The sequence below is a fragment of the Notolabrus celidotus genome, chromosome 6, assembly GCF_009762535.1.
Source record: "Notolabrus celidotus isolate fNotCel1 chromosome 6, fNotCel1.pri, whole genome shotgun sequence".
Lineage (NCBI taxonomy): Eukaryota > Metazoa > Chordata > Actinopteri > Labriformes > Labridae > Notolabrus > Notolabrus celidotus.
Window position 1 is genome coordinate 8,381,060 of NC_048277.1, and position 22,600 is coordinate 8,403,659.

At 45.1% G+C, this 22,600-nt stretch overlaps 1 protein-coding gene across 5 annotated transcripts in view; it reads right to left on the bottom strand.

The window, feature by feature from the left end:
* hipk2 (homeodomain interacting protein kinase 2) overlaps positions 1-22,600 on the bottom strand; it is an 82,343-nt gene that overhangs the window by 6,531 nt on the left and 53,212 nt on the right. For 2 of the 5 annotated variants that reach the window (XM_034686217.1, XM_034686219.1), the window contains exons 3-14: positions 17,849-17,972; positions 17,072-17,191; positions 15,824-15,910; positions 12,277-12,461; positions 11,032-11,194; positions 7,880-8,105; positions 7,065-7,186; positions 4,047-4,177; positions 2,946-3,128; positions 2,481-2,804; positions 1,357-1,601; positions 1,106-1,263 (exon numbers count right to left, since the gene is read on the bottom strand). In XM_034686217.1, coding sequence (XP_034542108.1) covers positions 1,106-1,263; positions 1,357-1,601; positions 2,481-2,804; positions 2,946-3,128; positions 4,047-4,177; positions 7,065-7,186; positions 7,880-8,105; positions 11,032-11,194; positions 12,277-12,461; positions 15,824-15,910; positions 17,072-17,191; positions 17,849-17,972 — 2,068 coding nt within the window. The remainder of the gene's footprint in view (positions 1-1,105; positions 1,264-1,356; positions 1,602-2,480; positions 2,805-2,945; positions 3,129-4,046; positions 4,178-7,064; positions 7,187-7,879; positions 8,106-11,031; positions 11,195-12,276; positions 12,462-15,823; positions 15,911-17,071; positions 17,192-17,848; positions 17,973-22,600) is intronic. The other 3 variants (XM_034686218.1, XM_034686222.1, XM_034686220.1) reach the window with 3 other exon arrangements.

Sequence of the window (22,600 nt, forward strand, 5' to 3'; positions counted from 1 at the left end):
GACATCTGACAAGTGAGAGCTTCTAACGTGACTGCAACGGAACAAGATGTTTGATTGTTTAAAATTCGGAGTAATAGCAGATGGGTTTGAAGGTATTTTTGAGTTTATCAGACTACAGCAGTGACTACCGAAGAAATATCCATGAGTGGTGCAGTACACATTTCCAAAAGCTCCCACACAGTCAGTCCAGGTTCAGACGATCAATGGTTTAGAGTCAAACAGCGGTCGTTTTTAAAAATCCTCAGATAATAGAGACCTGACTCCGACTCCAACTCAACTTGGACTAGAATACCTCAGAATGTGGACACTGAAAGGGTTAGATTCATATCTGAGTCAACCTGTCCTTTCTTCTGGTAAAGATAACAAACTACTGCTTCATGACTTCTCAGGAGTATGAAACTCTTTTAAATCCACTGACCTGTCCTAAATGTTTCAAATTAATTTTTAACCTTTAAAGAATTGTTTGAAGCTTAAGAAATTATTCACTTCTTGAGGACAGATGTTACTGTCATGTTCAAACAGTAAATATGAAGCCCACCTGGCTTCAGGTAACACCAATGTGCTCCTGTAAACTTCAGTTACTTAAATACAACTCAGTCAAGACATGAACTATAAAACTTGAAAGTTTGTAACTTAGATTAGACATCCCAGATGTAATACATCTATTAATGGAGAAATGCCTGCAAGCCAGTTTAGGCAGACTGCACTGAATTCACACGCCATGACATGCATCAGTCTCACAATCACTTGCACTGCTTTGCTCATCCTACCTAGTATCCACCTGCAGGGGGTTTAATATATCACCTCATCACTTCTCATATTTGTGCATGTAAAATAAATCTGTGAAGGGTGACGACGAGGCTGCAGCCTGGACGCCAAACACAGACAATGTTCTGCTTGTTGACAGAGCCCTCTCTCTTTCCTGTTTTCATGGCTGCAGCAGTAGCTCCAGACGTGAGATGTTTTGGATGAACTTATCTATCCGGTTCTTTGTCTAAAAGTAGAACTGTTCCCTTAAAAATGACCTAAAGAGGTTGACATTTTGAATAAATGAGCCTTCACACTAACAGATCTACACATGAATGTTTAAAAGGTCCAGACATACCTGGCTGAGATTGAGAGGCTGCTGCTGGAGGGGGTGTGGCCCTGAGCGCTGTCGGTAGGACCCGCCTCCAGGCATTCCTCCTGGTATGTGATTATTGCCAGACAGCACTCCATTGGAGGTCTTAAACTTGTACGCTGAATTCAGATGGTTCATTGCATCTGTGTGGGGGAGGAGGAGATTTTTGTTAAGTCAGAAGAAGAATCTTTGAAACTTCAGAAACCAGCACCACATCAAACTGCCCAGGTCTATACCTGGCATTAGTCGCTCACACTCATTTGGGGCATCACTGTTCTGGGTTTTGAGAGGGGGAATGATGATGGTGCGGGGGTTCCCGTTGTTGTAGTTGTCCAGGATGGTGGTCTTTGTGTCGTAGCTGTTGTTGTTGGGGGGTCTGGACTCCACAGTGTAGGGGCTGTTGTTGCTGGAACAGTCAGAGTCGGGTGAATCGTGGACCGTCACACAACTGATGACATTCTTCCGCTGCTTCGAAGACGTTCTGGAGAAAACAGGACCAGGGAGAAAAGCATGTGAGGAACCAACACACGTGACTGTGTGAACTCCAGACTTTCACTCAAATAATACAACATGTTGACTTATTCAAAAAGCTGTTACCACCAATATGAGATTATAAAAATCTTTCTCTCATGTTGCAGCCGTAGACCCTGAACCTACTCTCTTTACAAACATGATTTCCTGAAACATTTGAGGTGTTCTCGCAGTCTATGAATCCACTACTACAGTTGCTGGCTAGCTTTTCTCTCCATCCTACTTTGTGATCACTCTATAGTAGAGTGGACGTTGAGTCCACACTGAACAAGACCAAGACATGACTGAGACCAGAGAGCACCAAGACCAAGTCAAGACCAAGACCATATCATTAATTATATTAAATAGAATTTAAAAATACCTTCCTTTAAGCTTTTTGTTTGTAGTCGTTTTGGTTTGTTTGCCTTTAATATCTTGTGTGAAGCACTTTGGTTTGCCTTGGTTTGCCTTGTTGCTGAAATGTGCTATTTAAGCAGACTTGCTTTGCTTGCCTCTTTCTAACCCTAACACTGACCACATGCAGATCTATTTCATACCCCAATATATACTCGACTGTATGAAAACGAAAAAAGATGTTGACTGAACATATTTCTCCATCCTGAAGTGATGCAGACTTAAGCCATGTTAGTAAAGATTTCTCCTTGTTTTAGCAAACCCCAGACAGTCACTCTTCGTGATGAGTTTGTTCAAGCATTGAAATCTTGAACCTCAGCAGCAACATCCAGGAAGATAATTACCTCTATGAAATACACGCGTCTTAACCTGAAACACTGAGACAAGCAGAACCAAAAACACACCAGATAACAACCCTCTGAAACTCAGAACTGACCTGTTGTTCTGTTTGTTATCATCTTCCTCGTCTGTGTCGCTGCTGATGGTGATGATGCTGACTGCAGGGCTGGGCGTGTCTGGGATGATGATGGTCTGTCTGGGGACTTGGTGCTGGTGCTGGTGGTCACGGGTGGTGCTTGAGGCTTGCTCTGCTTCATTAGCCCCCCAGCCTCCTCCCCCGCATCCCTGCTGGGGTGGACAGTTGGAGGTGGAGCCGTTTTGCAGCACAGCGCAGCGTGGAGGCGTGTTCTCCTTCACCCGCTTGGAGCGCTGCGGGGACAGCACCGCCTGAGAGGACGACACCTCGTAGGATGACATGTTCCTGATGGAGAGGCAGAGAAAAGGGAGAGAATTACACATTAAAACCCTCTGCATCTAAAGTGATGACACACCAGGATGTCTTTGTGCTGATTGTGTTGTCAGAGTGATGATTTACAGAAAGTCTAGAGTCATCTGAGCGTACCTGGCAGACATCTGATGCTGTTTGTTCTTCTTGGAAGAGGAGTTATTGTTGGATGGAGGCTGCCTCATAACATGTGCCACTCCAACATTGAGCGTCTGGTTTGATGGGAGTGTGACGTGGCCTGCTAACAAAGCTGGCTGCTGCATGATGGGGTTGTAATGGCTGCCATGGGGATGAGGATTCCTGAAACACAAAGCAGTTGCATGTTACTAACACAATAAGACACCAGCAAGCGAAGGACAATCACTGCAGGGTTAAAGACAGGAGAGGTATTTCCTGTGGAATCCAGCAGGTGGCAGCAGCTAACTTTTTAAAGGTGATGAAAGAAGTGGTGAGAGTGAGTGAGGGTGAGAGCAGAGAGGGAGGGCAGAGGAGCTGACACCAGCAGCTGTGGAGCGATAGCTCTGCAGAGGAAGTGCGACACTTTCCCAATTGTCTCTCCGAGGACAACAGAGCAGCCACTGGACAGGAGGGGGAGGAGACCGGGTGTCTGGTCACAGATGGACAGTTCTGAGTGCAGCCACACGTACACATTATATACCTGCATCCTCCTTATCTCCCTGCAGATCGCCTTCTCCCATCTATCCATCCATTTATCGAGTCATCACGGTGACAGGCTGTACTCAACGTGATGTCTCTACGTGTACCTATATCCCATCTCCCTGAGGTAAATCTGCTCTCATACGAGCACCACTGTTCATGTGGAGACTGTGATTCACTGAAGATAGAGGACAAGCTGTCACGGCAGTACAGGCTCCTCGGTCAATCAGCTATACGAAACCATCTTCCTATGGCACACTTTGACCTATAAAAGCCATAAAACCACTGCAGGCCTTTCAAATCAATTTATCCGACCTAGACATGTGCGTCTTGTCCTGTGTATAAACCCGATTTTACAAAGTGCTTTGTTTTTTGAGCTTTAAAACGACATGTCAACCTACTGGATTTATTTATTCAGCTAAATCTCTCTGCAGAGAAAAGATGGAATAGAAACTGTAGGCCACAATATGCAGACATCAATAACTGCTCTCCAGATGCAGAAATCAGAAAAGGTTAAGACAAGCTCGGAGCAGTTTAAAGTAAGGAAACTGTGCTGTTCACCTCCAGTTGGCGAGAGGCTGTGTGCTGCTCATGGAGTCGGGGATGACAGTGGCATGCTGGACTGAGGTGTGGGTGAGCTGCTGCCAGGCTGGAGGCAGCAGGATCTGCTGGGTGCCGCTGGGCCAGGCCTGCTGAGAGGAGAGGAGAACATAGAGAGGAGGAGAACACAGTGAGTGAAAGGGAGATTAAAAACAGTCAGCTGCCACGAAACCAAACATCCAAACTATGACATATATTGATTTTTTTTATAGAGGCTGTCATGTGGCTGCAAAGTCACCCATGATTAACTGGACTCATTAATTTGCTTGTTTTAATTCAAACATTATTAATTCATGAACAAAAGGAACCCATTGAACTTGGCTGATGGGTTTGAGGGTGTTGTGATAAATCTCAATATGTTTTCAAAAGTGAATAACAGCTGCTTTAAAGCAGCTCCTGGGCATGCAAAATTAACTCCACCAGCTCAAGGAGACATCCATCAACAAAAGAGATACGACCAGGACTTAATAAAGATGTACAGCAGCCCCTTTTTGTGTCTGTGTGTGTACCAGGGAGTGCATGTGTGTGTGCCTGCATGTTTGTGTGATTCTGTGTTTGACTTGTGTCAAATCAACCCATGTTCTAATTAAATCTGCTGGGCTATTCAAGCTGCAGAGAAAAAGGCTACTTTGTATTTCTGATGCAGAACAGGAGGAGAATCAGCCATAATATGCCCAAAGATGTGCCAAGATGAGTGTGCGCGCATGCATGCCTGAGCATGTTTGTGTGTTACTGTGTGTGTGTGTAACCCTAATAGTTTAATGCAGCTCTATTGATTAGCACTTTAATGTCAGGGCTAATGAATTGTTCCTTTTATACCATTTGCACATCTATTTACAACGGCATCAGTATGTGCTGCAGCACACGTACGTTTAAATAGAGAAGAGAAGAAAGACAGATTAAAGTGAGAGCGATTAAGAGAGAGAGAGAGAGAGAGAGAGAGAGAGAGAGAGAGAGAGGCAGCATACTAAATTCAAAGCAGATAATGGGTGCATACACTACGTTAGCTTTTTTTTACCTTCATCTTTTAACTTTATCTTTATCTTAACCTTTATCTTCATGTTCATGTGCTGGCTTTGCTCTGTCTGTTTCTATTATATTCTAACACAAAGTAGCTGTCCGGTCTGTACTCTGGCTTCAGGCTTGTGGAGGTTGAATTGTTTTTGTCTGAGGCACATCGGGTCCAAACCCAGCAGCCTGTGGTCTGAGTGCTGCAGGGGGCATCTGCAGGCCGGCAAAGCTGCCTTGTCTCTGCACTGATGACTGACATCTCTAATGGAACATTCTGGAGCTGGCGATAGTCTTTACATCTAAGACCACATCCAAGGCCTTTTATCAACATGCCATTAAGACACTCTAATACATCCATCCATCTCCTGCTCCTCCGCCTCCTGCTCGCTCTATCTCCATTCCTGGCACTCTACATGTCTCTCTCACTCGGTGCCTGTATTGTGTAACCGGCCTGTCTGCCCTGAAATGGTAACCCAGTTAAGAAGCCGTTTTCTTTCTTCCAAGAGCCCACCATCACTATCAGCGGCCCACCGCCTCCCACCTCGACCTACACTCCCTGGGTGAAAACCCTTTGTCACCTCGAGGCTTTGAGAGCCCCAGCTCTCACTCCCCAATTGTTTCCACATTTTCTGCATTCCTGCTCCAGATAAAGGTCCTGCTAGTTTCCCTGCCTCCCTGCATGGAGCCTCCTTCACTCTGCACACCCAGGGAGCCCAAGGCCAAACTTGCATGGGTTCAATGTGGGCAAAGGGTTCATGGGCAACAGTGAGCGGTGGGTGTAGGCACAGGTGGGGAGAATGCAACCAAGAGGAAAAAAAGGACTCTGCCAAGCCTGCAAGACCTCCCACAGAAAGGGAATAAACACACACACGCAACACACCCAGTTATTAGGTGTGCTGCCTGCTGGCCTATATAAACCATCTGCTTGCATTAACTATTGCCTGTCTTTGTTTAACATGTGTGCAGACAGAGGTGCATACCTGCAGAGTATGGCAGCAATGTGCGAGCTACATGCCACATATCATTTCAAAGTATTTCCACTTCTCTTAATGAGGCTGATGTTTAACTCTCACAGATCCATCAGATCCATGGATCCAGAGGTGTTGTGAACACTCTGGTCATGCAGAGTCTCATTCGAGCTTCCCCTGACCTCCCAGGATCCTCTGAGGCCTGTAATTTGGAGCGCCTGACTTGGAAGCAGCCCTGGAGCTAATCACCATTTGGTATCTGACAGATTAACCCACCATAGAAACACAGGCGTGCACACAGACTAACACACAGAGCGCTGCTGACTCCCTGCCTGCCTACTGCATGATTAACTGGAGATAAGGGAGCGCTTCAAACTCCCAGGATTCTCAGGGATATTTAAAGCCTTCATGGAAATTTCCATAGGGAAAGAGGTGGTGTGGCAATGGAAGGGGTCTACAGTCTATGCATGTGTGTGTGTGTGTGTGTGTGTGTGTGTGTGTGTGGGTGTGTGTGTGTGGGTGGGTGTGTGTATGTGCAGAAGTAATGATGCACAGTCACTCCCTGTTACATCCAACAACTGTATACTAGCAGCTAAAGCTCCGGCTGCACAGTGAAGGCCTACTCTGTGTGAAAGGCTCCTGCCTTTGTGTGCATCAGACCGTGGCAGCCTCAGCCTCCAGGAGACTGGGGCAGCAGAGGGAGAGAGAGGAGAAAGAGAGAAAGAGGAAGAGAGAAAGAGAGAGGGAGAGGAGCAAGAGGCAGGAAGCAATGCACAGGAGAGCTTGGCCTGAATGCGCTCAGGAAAAAACAGCTGCCAGCAGGGGCAGGGTCACGAACATTGAGTGATTTCCAGCTTCCATCGACAGATACTATTCTTAGTGAAGGCTTGTGAAAAAAGGGATGCAGAGAGCTTTGTTTCAACGCACACTGATCCAAGTCTAACAGGCAGGGAAATTGCAAAGACCCAAGAAACTATGAGATACTTTAATATCTTCCTACCTGTGTGAGAAGGCCAGGTTGGATCTGAAGAGGCTGGGCTCCAGGGGCCTGGGTCACTATGGGAACAGCATTCTCCATCCGCACAGAGTAACTGGTGTGCTTTGACGGGGACGCCTGCAGCCCTGCACATGAACAGAAAGTGTAAACAAACACACATATAACAATATCCCTCCATCTGTCATTTAAAACCAACAACATGCCATCTGTAAAATAAGAGTGACAGAACAGATAACATGTTCTATATGCACACTGATTAATCTGCATTCAACAGATGTCAAAACCCTTCTGCTATGTTCAAACATAGCAGCACTACTGAGGAAAACAAAAACAGTAGTCATGGCGATAGAATAAAAACAGTTTCTAATAATGGAATTTCTTTTTATCAGCAGTCCCACAGAAAGAATAAATAACAACTCGAAAATGCCTCAGAGCTTTTCTGCCCTCCCAGAGCAAACACAGAGGAGACAAAAGAGGAATGAGTAAGCATTACACAGAGATATAAATATCCTTTCAAATGATTAATTGCCTCATTAAGTTATCATTGAATCACAGCCTGTATGGCAGGATTGACACCGCCTGTGGCACACATACAAAAAGGGACCATGAAGGGACGACTGTCTGTACATTGAGATAGAATAAAAACAAATTGTGCGCTGTTTGTGTGGTACCAAATAAAGACTGTTTACAGGAGCCTTTTGCTCATATTAAGCCCTGTTCTAGAGCAGATGCTCGTGGCTGAGATCTAATATTTGGCACAGATGAGCATAAATCTCTCAGCTCACACTAATGCATAGTGACTGATGAGACCTTCTTACCTTGGAAGCCAGGTGGGCAGACGATGAGTGCCTGCTGGAAGGGGTCGGGCCGGGCAGCACAGAGCTGAGGAGCCCCCGGCTGCAGGGGCATGCTCCTCTGGGCCACGGCTGCCATGGAGGCAGCGGAGGGCTGGTAGAGTGCAGATTGGTAGTTTAGTATGGAGACATCAGGACTTGCAAAGGAAAGGGTGGCATTGTTGGTGGAGGAGGGAGCCAGGTTGGTGGCCTAAAGGAATGATGGGACCAAAATAAAATCATGAGCGTGGAGGTTCTGATGGGAATGACAGGGAAGTGGAACAGCTCCAAGGAAGGAGGGTTGAACAGCATGCATGGTGAAAACAGAAAGATAAAAATACCCGAACAAAACAATGCACACATAAAGATGCAAAACAGAATCAGGATCAAGAGAAGATGGATGGCAGGGCATCCATCATTAATGAAAGCTGATTGAAGAGTAAAGAAATCGGTGGACTGATTTGATCGTGTCTTAAAATATGCAGAGTGTTGATTTGATTAATTAGAGGGAGAGAAAGAATGTGAGCAGGGATCCAATCAATGCTACAATTCAAAGAATAATCAACCATCAATGAGAAAAAATGCTACCGGAGCACTTTCAGACCGAGACTTTGATAATAGAGTTTAATTTATATGTGCTCACAGTAGAGTTCCAGTACTCACTCAGTATTTTAGTTCCTATTTTCTGACATTGATATACTGTTTTATTCACACATAAGAAAATGTAAACTGGATTGTTCTTTAAGCTTTCATGCATTTAAGCACAACTATCCTTTTTTTATTGGCATATCTGTGTCAAAAATCAACACATGTTTAATAGATCAGAGAATTACACATGACGGTATGATGTGTAAGCCATTTTTAGAATTCATAGCTTGATCCAAAAGGCAACTGGACTTGGTAGAAATTTTGAAAGACATTTCACCACTCCTCTGTTTTAGAACAAAACACAAAAAAAGAGACCACTACTTTTTGGAAATTGTACTCTTTCACTTCTTCTTCAGTAAATACATTAATCTAGTCCTTCATTTTCTACATGGAGTTTTTTCCATACTTATCTGTAATTCTATTTTTGGGGTTTTCAATTGAAAAATTCTTAAAATTGTGATAAATTGCACAAATGTTATGATTAATCACGATTAATTGCATTTTTATCATGTTTAAAATGGAATTATTTGTATTTTTTATATTTCCTTAGTTCACATTAACAATGTACCATTCAGAATAGCAGGGGTGTCATTTTACATCACAGCAGCAGCACGCAGCTTAACTAAGGGATGAAAAGGCCTGTGATTAAAACAATATCATTTCAGACCTTATTTCCACCGTGATTAACGGGTGAACGCTGACAGCCCCACTTATTTCAGTAAAGATTCTTTGTTCTGTTACCACCTCTTGTGTTTCTCTGCAAACAAACCTCACTTCCTTTGAGCAGAATAATGCACTGCTGGAGAGAAAGTGTTTACTCGATGCAGAGACAATAAACTGAAAATGAATTATTGCTGCTTTAAATGTCTCATTGCACAATTTTGCACCATTTGAGCACACAGCAGCATAAACATCTTACGCAGTATCACCCTTAGATGATGAGTGCTACGGCCACATTATACGTCTGTTTAAATGTAGAGGTTGCTGAATCAATATAAGCAATTATAATGAGCTGTAGCAAAAGTTGACATTTCATGTCACAGCTTCACTATGTAGCCTGCAGATCAATACGCCTGACGGGAATATCATTTCACAACCAACAGTTCTATAATTATATAAGCTGAGGTACCTCCAGCATGTCTTGACCATTAATACAGCACATGAAGTCCTAAGACTGCCTGTGAGTATCAGAGATGTTAACAAATGCTTTAAAGAGCCACAGTTTGCTCAGCTTGTGAGTAGTATTTGCTCCGCTGTCTAATTTTAGCCCTTTCATTAAGCGTACGGAGGGGTGGAGGGAAATACAGAGACAGCGCTTTCATTTTTCATTTGCTCTCTTTAGCGTGTTCGATAAACACCAGGGGAGGGAACACAATCAATAAGGCACTGTGGCATTCATCATACACAAGCACGGAAGCTGCAAAATACAAGCCAGAGATGCATTCCAGCCTTACAAATGAATCAAGTTGAATAAATCACTAACTTAAGTCTGTCTATATGCCCTGAGAGCCCGGCGCAGAAAAGACAAGCGGAGGGAGTGTTAATCCATTTAAATCACAGCAAGATGAGGTTTTTGTCGCATGCTACACACTGAGAGCCGGCTCGATACAGTTGATGATAAAGAACTCTGTTTACAAAAGAGGAGGGGAGGAAGAGGAGGAGGTTGGAGTAGGAGTTGTAACTAAGCACAATCTGTAAAACCTTGCAACCCGAAGCTTGGTGATTCCGGCGTAAGCCAAAAGTCAGCAGTTTGGATTCACAGAAGGTACAGGAACGAAGTGAAAAAGCACCACGGGCTCAACCCGAGGAAAAGGGAGGAAAGAAGAGAAGACAGAAGAGGACAGGAGCGAGAGGAGGGAGAAGGAGAGGAAGCCTGGTGAAGGGATTCTTAAGGCCTGAAAGCCCCAGAATGCAAGGCAAGCAGGAAGTGGGGCTTGTCATGTGTGTAATCAGCACTTTGTGACAATCCCACAGGACCTGAGGCACAGACAGAAACGCAGGCAGACAGATATACATGCAGCAAGGCAGAAAGGCAGGCCGGTAAGCATGGAAACGTGCAGACAGACAGGAAGAGAAAAAAATAGAACAAAGAGACAAACAGCAGCTCATGCTCTGCTAAGCTGTTCTACATCAGACTGTTTGGTGTTTTAAATACAATTATTTGCTAGACAGCATGTGAGGGGATGTTAGGAAGATGCATCTGTCATGTTGTTGCTCAAGTATTTCAGCTCGACTTTAATCATCCATTATGAAGCATTTAAATGTACAAACACATATTTTTATTCATAAAAACACATAAGGATAAGTATGAGGACTTTAATCTCTACTTTTATCTCCTTCCAGCAGCCTCTCTTCTGTAAGTTTTTCATTCATAATTCTATTGGAACTAAGCGTGTAAATGCAGTAAACCAAAGCTAACCTGATTTACATCCTGGTCAGGCTGTATTAAAAGGACTCTCTGTAACTGTAGGGACTGGTTTTAGAGTTACCTGGCTGTGCACAGTGTTCAGCTGGTTGTTGAAGGTCATGGTGAGGTTGGTGGAGGTGCTGGGGGCCACGTGGGTGATAAAGGGCGTCTTGCTCTGGTTGACGGTGTCGTACATGTTGACACGACGCTTACAGATCTCCATGTTTTGGAAGCACGACTTGACGCTGCACAGAGAAGGAGACAATGAGCATTTATGACAGGAGATGTTATTTCAATGCTTAATGTTGAAAATGCACCCACATACACCTTTTTATCTACCAGCAAAGAATTTGACTTCACTGATTGCAGAAGCTGATATGTTTCTGTTACGTTGCATCGATTTAAAGGGACAGTTTTTTGCATCTTCTGTTTTGATGTCTGGTTATAAACATTACATTTCCCATAAGAAACCCATAGAGCTAGGCCCCTCTGTTGAGAAACTGGCTGCAGAACCTGAATAGAAGCTAGGCTATCAACTGCTCCAGACGGATATCTCTTCAATGATGTTCAGGCTATGTTGCCTCAAATCAAGTCAAACTCATTTCAAAATATACAGTGTAACTGTTAGTGTGCTGGAAAAAAATTCAGGTTGACTTGTACATTACAGAACAGCTGATAAATGTGCTGCTGGATGAATACGTCGGGGATGCATCAGCAAAACAGTGCAAGAAAAGGTGGCTTTCTTGCGGTAAAGGAAAGCACTGAAAAAAGTAGAATAGAGCGAACATGTATGCTGATTCTAGTGTTTGAGTCTGAGCTCCTAAAATTGGCAAAATTAAGTGACAAAGTTGACTCCGTCTGCAGCGGTTGGTAGCCTAGCTTCCACACTAGCTCTGTGTAAGGACTGAAAATGTCCACTCACTGAGTTTGTTAGTGTAAAGCAGCTGAAGAGACTCCTGAAGTTGATATTATTCTTAAAAAAAAGTTATCTCTTTGTGAAATAAAGTGAAATGAAAGGTTGTTTTGTAGGTTTACAACATTGAATTTGTGCCTTCTCAAAGACAGTGAGCTGAAGGCCTGATTTAATAATGTTGTTTAAATGAATATTCATTTGGGTCCCAGGCCAAGATGATGATTTAATAACAACATAAATGAAATAAGAAACAACAATTAATTAAAAAAACATCAATATCGCCACCTTGTATCAGCTTCCACAATCATTTACACATCAGAGTCAGTATCAGCCCTGACTTTCTCAATCAGTGCATCTCTTTTTAAAGTGATGGTTATATAAAAACAACAACAACGGGTGCTGCTCTGCTCGTACTGTGTGCTGTGCGGGAAATCGAGGAGGTGCGTCATGGTCACGAAGGGGTGGTTGAGCGTTTCGATGGGCGTGATCCTCTTGTCCGCGTCGATGGTCAACATCTTTGTTAACAAGTCGATGAACTCCCTCCTGTCGGCTTTCTCTGCCAGCATTTCGCTCCCCTCCAGATCTGACGTCATGTTCACCTGGAGACCAAACACACAAACATCGAAACATGTCGATGACTTCTTCAACGACTGAGAGATTCAAGGCCCTGAATGTTTCTGCAGACAACTGAGAAACAACTCTCCCACAGATTATTCACACACAGACGCCTATTAATACTCACAAGGCCTCATCCGTTAGTGCGCCTATGTGTGTGTGTGTGTGTGTGTGTGTGTGCGTGTGTGTGTGTGTGTGTGTGTGTGTGTGTGTGTGTGTGTGTCACAGAGCCTGATGATAACCTTGCACCTTGGTGACATTTTAAACATTTGCACTTGTATTTTTAGCGCCACTTGAAATATCTTCTGGCGCCTTCACTGAGATTTTTATCTATTCCTGAGATGTGAAAGCAAACAAAAAACATGAACCCGATAAATGCAGCCATTGGCGCGTCGTTCAGAAGCCCCCTTTCACAGAGAGCTCCATTTTGTGAGTACCTCTGAGGACGCTGACATGAGACAACTTAACCTACATATCTAAATATGTGCTGAGGCAGTTCTGGGAAGCTGCCTGGGAACATCGTGTTGCTTCATCTGTATTAAACATTGCAGCTTATGTAGTGGATAAGCACTTGGCACGGCAGATTCTTGCAGATTTTTGCTCAAATGGAAAGCCACATAACAAGGCAGAGTTGATTTGTTAGGGGGCTGAGTTGACTTCCAGACTTGTCATGTAGGGTGATGAAAGAAAAAACATTTGGGACAAGGTCACGATGTAGTGCGTCAGGGCGTCAGGGCTTTAGCAAACGAGCAGATTTTCAGGCGGTGCAGGGCAGAGACGGGGACGGAGGCGGCAGACAGTCAGGATTGTTTGTTGTCGCTGCCATGCAGAGGTAACCGGCCTGTTTTTAATAAAGACACGGTGCTTATCTTTAGGCCTGCTCCAGGGGCTATCAGATGTGCTGCCAGTCAACACCACAAATCTGATTCAATTCTCTTTCTCTATGCAGGTTATTCAGGCTCTGCAACCGTCCCTCTCTGCTCACCATCTCCTCTGGCTGTGATAAAGGAATAATCTGCAGAATGGGTGAGAAATAATCACACCGTCCTCTGCTGGTGGAGGAGATGACTTTGGGAAGTGAACACAGTTTGGTTGCAGATTCACAGCAGAGGCTGAGGTGTGCCTCAATAACCAAACCAGATAAGAGAAATAATTTCCCCATCGTGGCTTCACTAAATTTACTAGACAGACAAAATATGTGCATGCTTCATTGCTTGTCAATAACAGCAAGAATGAGCATTTTCTTCTTTGAGTGAAAATAAAAACGGTGACTCAAAAACGCTACGACCAAGAAGCCTCGACCAAAATGGTCGGCTTTGCGTGTCTTGCATGTCAACGGCTGTTTATGGAGCCACATCTGTGCAGTGAGGAGCTCTGACATGCCGCTCTGGAGAGTGGGCAGCCATGGCAGATGTCGAGCAGTGAGACAGATCGGGCTACGCCTCAGGAGATGTGGAGCTCGGCATGCAGGGTGCAGGCCTGTCTCCTGCACAGAGCCGCAACATGTGCAGATTTAGCCATAAACTTTATTTCCTCAGCAGGAAGGGGAGAGGAAAGGAGAAGTGTATTTATATGTGCATGTGATAAAAGAAAGATAACTAGAAGACCATGCTGCTCCTCCTGCTCCGGCTTCTCTCCTATCAACAGAGATATCGGAAGATGGCAGATCAAAGTGAATCCATTTTTCGAGCGTTGCCGGCCTTCCTTCCGTCTACATCAGGCCTCCAGCGAGGTCCTGCACGGGCTGTAAGTTGGTGTCTGATTTACTCAAATTAGATATACTTGTGACTAAAGCCTCCCCACATTTCCCACGACTGAAAGGAGGTTCATTATCTCTTCCTGGCACCCAGCCCCTCTGTCTTTCAGGGCCTTCAGCTATATCATCCATTATACACGCAGAGGCAGATGTCCACAATGCTGACTTGTTTATACGGTCAGGATGGTGAGATGGGGTAGAATAGGCAGTTTTCTCCCACATTAGTGCTGTGCAGCTCTGCTGTGTTTTCAGAGTTAGCTGAAGACTGGACACAGAGCTCGAAGCGTCGGAGACGGAGATGACCCAGGGGATATCATACCAGTGCAGGTTGGTTTCATTAAACCCAGCGCTGTGTGTGCATGTGTGTTGGTGTGTGTGTAAAAGTAAGTGTAAATTCAACAAGCCTGGGCAGTGATACGATCTTGTCCCAGCCGACTGCATGATATACCAGACAGGCCTGACAGCGGCCCTAGGCGCTACTGGACAAACATAATTGTCTCCATCACTTAAGTCACTACATGTGTGGTGCACCAACATGGACACGTCCACAAGCTGCTGCTGGCTGCGTAGGGCCCTATTCCAAAAGAAATAATTCACCTGCTTAACTCTTATCTCTTGGCTGGTTGCTATCAGAGGCAGCATCGAGGTGCATGATGACAAGAGAGTACTGTCACAGAATCGAAGGGGTCCTGGGAAAACATTGTAATTTTCCATCAGTGCTGCCATATCTGCCAGCAGAGCCAGTATTTGGCCGTGCCAGGGCGAACAAAACAACACTCCCTATCGTCTCACTGTCACGCACGTACTATCAAAATGTCATGGCTGCATGTGAACTTTCCAGCCGTGGAGACATGAAATCCCTCTGAGTCACTGAAGAAAGTGACATAAGATCAGTAGCAGTGCTTTTCCGTGTATAAAGATGCTATATAAGACACTTCCTGGGGTTATGTAAGATTGTCTAAACAAACAGATTCCCACAGGTGACATGGCCGGCTGCAGAGGGAGAGGAGCCAGCAGACATAACATTAGGCACGACCCACTGAGCAGGTCTGAAAAAGTAGGGAGGACCTTCTGGGATGTGTTAGTGATTTAAAAAGAGGGGGAGAGGGAGTTCAATGTTTTTACCCTCGACATGCTAACATGTTCTATAGAAGTACAAAGTGGAGACATAGCCACAACACTCACTCCAGCTCAAATAAGAAAGCAAACTGCACATATCAGACACGTTAGGCAGCAGGGCCACATGTTCAGCTCAAATGTCTGTCTGTAACTCATTAGATGGCGGTTTAGCAAAACGAGGAGCAGAGGCAGGGCTGAGGAGGGCTTTCTGTGAACAGCTGCTTTTATTTCAGCCTGTAAAATTCAATGTAGCAGCAGAGCGATGGCGCATGTGGAGATCAGGCTTTGGCAGGGTAAATATTTTAAAGGATTTCAAATATTTGATAGATAACTCTCAGGATGTGATAGATTAAACCGGCCCAAGACCTGACCAGACCTGTCAGCGGGAGCTCCAAATATGAGGAAGGTAAAAGACAGTATATAATATAAGTAGTGTCCTGTTACTGTGAAGAGAAGAGTCGACCAGCATACCTGCGCCATATCATCCAAGCAGTTGAAGATGTACTTGCGGGCCTCCTTGGATTTGATCCCCGTTTCACCCTCGTGGTCCTCCTGAGTCTGTTGGAGACAAGAAGCAGATGTTCCGCTCAAATCCCATCACACTTCCCCTCTGGAAACGAACTATTTACATTTGGCTCATTACAGCATATTGTTGTTGATGTGCAGCAGGACTCAGCCTGCCCTCTGAGCAACCCTGGGGTAGCACACAAACACTCATCTAACTGCCAGGGGAGCGGGGTGCTTCTTTGAGACAATATACACAAATCAAACTGCACAATGCACGCTCAGGTTGCACATGGACAGATTAACACACGTGAGAATCTTCAGACAAGTATTAACAAATGTGATCAAACTAATCTGTTGACAACAAAAACCTTCTGAAAGAACATATAGCAGTGTAGCTGGAGAAAAGAAATGCAGAGGTCAAATGAATTCTTTACAGAGAATAAAAACATGTTAGGGTGCCTTAAAGTCTGGTATTGGCAAACTAAGAAAATCAGAAGAAGTTGTAGCACTGTGTCTTCCTGACAGGGTTGCTTTAACCAATATCTTTGTGTTTTCATGAATCTACAGGTCATGCACTTTTTCTAAGAAGACTATAACGTCTTTAATTTCATCAAAAACATGAAAAAGTTGCACAACTTTTACCTGACAGATGCTAAACACCCATAGTCAGCTTGCATGACAGCATGTCCACTTTGTACTATTCTATGTCTTTTATCAGAGGCTGGTCATCATCAGTTGTTGTCAGTGTGGTATGTTACTGAGATTTAAAGAAAACAAATGTACTCAGCTATCTGAAAGATCATACACAATGAACACATACCACACCTTACAGATATGGATCAGAGTTTGCAGCTTGATATGGTTATGAATTCAGTGCGTCCATTCAGTTTACACACACGTCAGGTAAAGAAAGTACGAACAAAAAGCTCAGACCTCCTTATTGAGTGGACTTCATAGAGGGACAGTAGTAGGAGCTAGATTCATCAGGCCTGACTTCAGTGTGCCAAATCTCCTCTCACAGATCAGTGCTACTCTCGTTAACCTCTCACTTTGTTTACATGTAGAAACAGGGGCTGCTAATGCTTCACAGCATGAGGCCGGAGATACTAATACATCAATGACAGATTTAGCTGGAGAAAAAATATCCTCCAGTCCAAGAGGGATGCTCTTGTTACCATCCTGGAGTTTGTGTGCATGCATCTGTTTCTGTACCTTCAGTCTCCAGAGAGGATAGGTGGAGTCCGTGTCTCTGTTGAAGAACCTGGTGGTCTTTGTCCCTGCGCTCAGTAGATACTCTGCAGGCAGACCCTGTGTCTGTGAGATGTACCGGATCTGCAAGACAGAAGAAATGCATTTGAGTTTGTCTTACACCACATGCATGATTGAACCTTAAGTTGTGTTTACTTGAGGAGCACCGTGAATCCGACAAAGAAGGCTTAAACGTTGGGTTAGATGTTCTCTTGGCGCTGAAGTAAACTTCTCCAGCCTAATCTGGTTGAAATATGCAAAGCACCACAACATGACCTCAGCTCAAGAGTCTCAGATTGATTTGAGACTTGTAAATGAGACTATTTTGCTAAGTTTTCGGGCTTGTGAAAAATCAGGCGAGCTTGTTCAGTGATGGAGCACAACTCGCTCAAGGTTTTCCCACTGAGCCTCGTCTGACTGATAGAGAGAGGGGAACGCGGCAATGTCTTGCTCTGGAGCACAGGGGCTGCGCTAATTGGACAAGTGGCTCTGTGGCATCTGTTCAGATAAACAGGGAGGCTGCGCAAGAATCATCAGGGGCTGTCAGGGGGATTGGAGAGGCATCCCGCCCTCCAGAACACACTCACCAGCACACGCTCATTCACAAAGAGCGCACACAAATGCACCCACATAAACACAACTTAACATGTACTTAGATTCATGGGTATGCAAGCATCCAAACACACACACGTGAGCAGCTCAGGGGTCAGGAGACAGACTGAGGCAGCCATTATGTGTTACCTGATCGTACTCCGAGGCTCCCGGGTAGAGGGGCCATCCCAGGAAGAGCTCAGCTATCACACAGCCCAGGGACCACATGTCGATGGCCTCACAGAACGGCAGGCCAAGGATGATCTCTGGTGCCCTGTGGGTAGGAAAGAAACAAAGGGTATGGTTAGAAAGTGGACTTTTTTTCTGGTTCTTTCATAGGTCTCTGCTGTGAGTGAAAAAAGACACATATCATAACTGTGACATGACTATTTTGTCCTTTCAGAGACGTCATATCTGCAAAAGCTGAGCAGGGAGGCTCTCTCTACTCCTCCTATGAGCTCATGGAGAGCAGCCCAGTGTAGTACGCTGAGGTCTGAGAGGAAATCATCTCAGCTGCATGTGTAGGAGTGAGCTGGAGACTGTCCACAAACACTTTCAAGGCCAATGCCGTTTAACTCCACAACAAACACAGACAAACATATTATTGCACCTAAACATACAGCTCCACACCGTTTAATTAAAGGTCAGTGTCTAAAAACAGACCACCCAGGTTTTCAAGGTGTCACCTTGCAGACGACAGACCAAGAACCCAGCAGGAGCACCAACGAGGGAGACCTTTCTCTGATCAGAGTTACACAGCACACGTCTATAAAACAAATATGTGCATATTCTGCAGCTCCACACAGGAGTTATTAATGCATATGCGTAGTATCCAACACTGGCTCTTCTCTTCTTGACTCACACAGTGATGCACAAACGGTCCGTTTCAACAGAGGTAGAGATAAATATTGATTCTTTGTAGATGAAGTAGAAATACTGTTTCAGTTATTTGATTCTCAGAAGTCCAAAACAGTTCTCAACTTTCATTCCACACATTTCAAATAATGTCAGAGAGTGCTTACTCATACAGAGCACTTTCAAGAAGTCTCAGGTTGTTTTTGGTCAAACTGGCTAAATTTAGTCCAAAACATTTGTCTTCACTAACAGAAACTTGTCCTCACTTCAAACCAGCTTCATCCAGTGAAACTGAAACCCTCCTTTATCAAATAATAACATGTTGAAGCAGCATGATCACAGGAGCTTAAGGGCGATATTAGAGAGTTTCTCATTCATGGCACAGAGTTCACACTGATGACTGCAGTAACCATGGTAAGGACTCCCCCCTCAAGCCTGAGCTGGGGGGAGAAATGAGGGAGCCTGGCCTTGGTCCTGCTGGAACTTTAGGTACCAAGGAAACAGAGAATGTGGAAAACAAGAGGGGCACTGAAGGACTTCATCGACCCGCAGTGGGCGATGGTGAGTGCACTGAGAGCAGCTTGGGGGGTTTAAGGAGAATGAATGAACATACCTCACATACTTACAGTGAAAGCATGTTTCTAACTGTAGTTCTCCGCTCTCTGTTCACAGCTCTCAGACGTAAAAGCAAAGTGAAGAGAGAGCACAGGCGATTCTGTGTTTACTGAGATATGTCTAATGTAGGGTGGCAGAGGACAGCAGCAGCAGCATAGATGATGAGAAACTCCAGGAAGAGAGGAAGGCAGAGATGCAAATAAAGCAAACGAGTGGGAGAGGCTCATCGCTCAGCCACAGGAGGGGGTTATTGGGGTCTCAAGGGCAGCCGGGGAACACACACCAAGACAACACTCTGGCAACAGTGTCTCAGGGCAGCAATACAAAGACACCTTCACACACAATGAGCCGAGACGTCTGTCAAGGGGCTGCCAGAGTCATAAAGGAGGCTGTGAGGACAGATAACAGAGGGAACATCGAGGGCTGATGAAGGGAGGGGAGAGAAAGAGAGGGACGACGGGACCTGGGTCAGCTGGCCTTCACTTACAGCCTGTTAGCATGGCTGGGCATTAGAAAGAGGGGGCAACAACAGCTGTACACATGAGGACAAGGGAAGAGGAGTTAAAGATTACGCCACAAGTTTGAAGAGTCTTCTAATATCTGCAGTTTAAGTTACACTTTCCCACAAAACTCCTCCCGCATACTCTCAACAATTCACAGCAATAGAAATGAATCTGTTCTATATTTTTTTAATCAGATGTCAGCGTTTGCTTGTCATACTTTCTGTGTAGAAGTTCGTAATAAACACAGGCAGAAGTCAACATCACAGAAATATTTATACTGCATTATTTCCACAATATATTAAATCCAATATGCTGCAGCCCAGCTCAGCAGTTCTGCTCTGCATTTGTTATCTGATTCACACACTCCCACACAATAACACAGAACTTAAACCCTCTTATTTGCATGAGTATGAGATCTCCCAAAAAATCTTCATTTGACTTTGAGAAACCAAAGAGACGTAAAATACACAGCCATCTGCAGAGAGAGAGAGGGCTGCTCTCACAACATGTTGCTGTTTTCCAACGCTGCTGCTGCGAGGAAACTCCCCATCAAAACACATTGTGGAGATGAAAGCTACAGGAAAGCCTTTCATCAGATGGTTCTTCAGATCACTGTGACTGCAGCGGACACTCGCAGGACCTTCAACTTTCCCTCGTTTTTTACCAAAACACTGAGCCGAGGGACTTCCAGCACCAATCACTGCCCATCACGCTGGCTGTGGATTGTAATCTGTAGCTCAAAAACACAACATAAAGCTCACTTCGGCCAAAAGTAAAGCAACATCTGAGATGAAAGACAGTGCCTTTATTACAGCAACTCCAACAATAACTACTTTTATCACAGCATTTAAGCACCAAGTCTTAAGCTTTAGTACAACTTTTATGCAAATGTGACTCCACAGACTTTACAACGGTGCGTGATGGAGAGATTTGCTAGTGTTGATGTTATGCTTGGATCCATTTTAGCCTGAACCTTCCTGGGTTATGCTCCAGTGCTCTACTTAGCCTGTTCTCATGGCTCCTCTGCCTCTCACAGAAAGCTCAGAGAGAGAGAGAGAGAGAGAGAGAGAGAGAGAGAGAGAGAGAGAGAGAGAGAGAAGGAGGGAGAGGGCGAAGGAAGCGAGGAGGGAGGAGAGAGTAAGCTCTTGCTCATGATATAAACCACAAATGCAAATCTGCCCCTGCCAATGCACCGCTTCCATATCATGCAAAGCACCCCGCAGCTGCTGCTGATGCAGGTCTTTCAGTGGCAGTGATGAACAGCACACACATCCGCACAGCTCACACACCTTGCTCCTCTCAAGAGATTGACAACTCATGCAAATGAGAGAATTTCAGTTTTAGATGCTGAGCAGAATAACCAGATAACTTTTGTTGAATGGAAACTTGAGCTTAATCATCCAGGTGTTTGGTGGAGGCATTTTGGATTTTCCCCTTTTGGTTAGCGGAAAATGACAAGAGAAGAATAATGTGACAACATGTTATAGCTTTGTGTGCAGGAAATTGGCATGCTCATCCTGATTACAGTAAGCACAGTAACTTTTGCAAATTGGCACCAAAAAAAGGTACAGCAGAGGTCGATGTAACCGTGCATTTAAGGGAAAATAAATAAAAACATGGCTCCGCTGCAAATGACAAGACAGAGGACTCCCAAAGTTATGGAAACTCAGCCCCAGATGACTGTAACTGTCTGTTATTTTAGCTTTAATACTAAACCTCATGATGGTGCTGAAGAAAACTCAGTTGACCACACTTCTGCTGAGCCTGAGAACTAATGTGACCAAAAACTTTCCTCTTGTCAGCTGACAGTCTCCAGAGCTGAGGTGCTTGGACACACCAACAGAGCGTGCTACATTCAGCTGACACTGCCAATTTATCACCCTTTAAGCTGCACCCCACCTCGCTCATCTCCAGTTGGCATGGCTACCACAGATAGAACCTCTCATTGGGTGGTGCTGAGCCTCCCGTTGCAGACTGTAGATGTCACAAACAGTACAGACGGTGTGCAAAGCGTCAGTCGGCCAGAGGCTTTCTATGGATTTCAAAGAGGAGCCAACTGCATGAGAGTGAGGCCTCAGTGTTTCGGACTAGTGGCTCTGAGAGCACTGGTCCCTGACAAAAGAAAGAGGGAGGGTATGATGGAGAGAGAGGAGGGAGGGAGGGAAGGAAAGGAAGGAGGGAGGGGGGAGAGACAGTCTGCATGCTGACATCCTCCCAGCTGGCCTGGTCATTGATGAGCCCCAGTCCCCTTGGGAGCCAGAGATGGCACGAATCATGAATGGAGCCTTTCTTCTGCCACCCCAGCCCACCCCTATACCTCATCCCCTCCACCCAACCCCTCTGCCAGCACAGCCAACCCCTACACCTCACCCTGCCTCACCATCCACCCCCTCCTTGCATCCCCGCTGCCAGCAAAACCCCTTTCCAACCTCTCAAAGTAGGTCGCCGAGGCCAGGCTAGCGCACCCTCCCTGCTTGCCTGTCCGCCCTCTGCTCTGTTGAACTGTGCCTGCCAGCCCACACACACACATAAACACACACTCAGGCACACTCGCACAGACACACACACAGCTGACATCACAGGCTGTGTGCATGTCAGGATGTATCCATCAGGCTGACCTTCCCTAAGCTTGGCTCCAGACGGGAGACTGATGGATCCCTGGAACCCTGCAGCATTTACACACATAGACATACACACACACACACACACACATACACACACACATACACATACACACACACAAGGGTCAGCCAGTCTGTTGTAATGGATTTGATCTCTTTTCTTTCCGTTTCAGGGACTGAAGCATAGATCTTTATGTAACTATGTTTTATTCAATCAATGCAGGCAGTTCTAAGTAAGACTAGCATCTACTGGTAAAGAAGACCTTTACACTGGGAAGGCGAGAGCACATTTAGGACATAGTACTGCT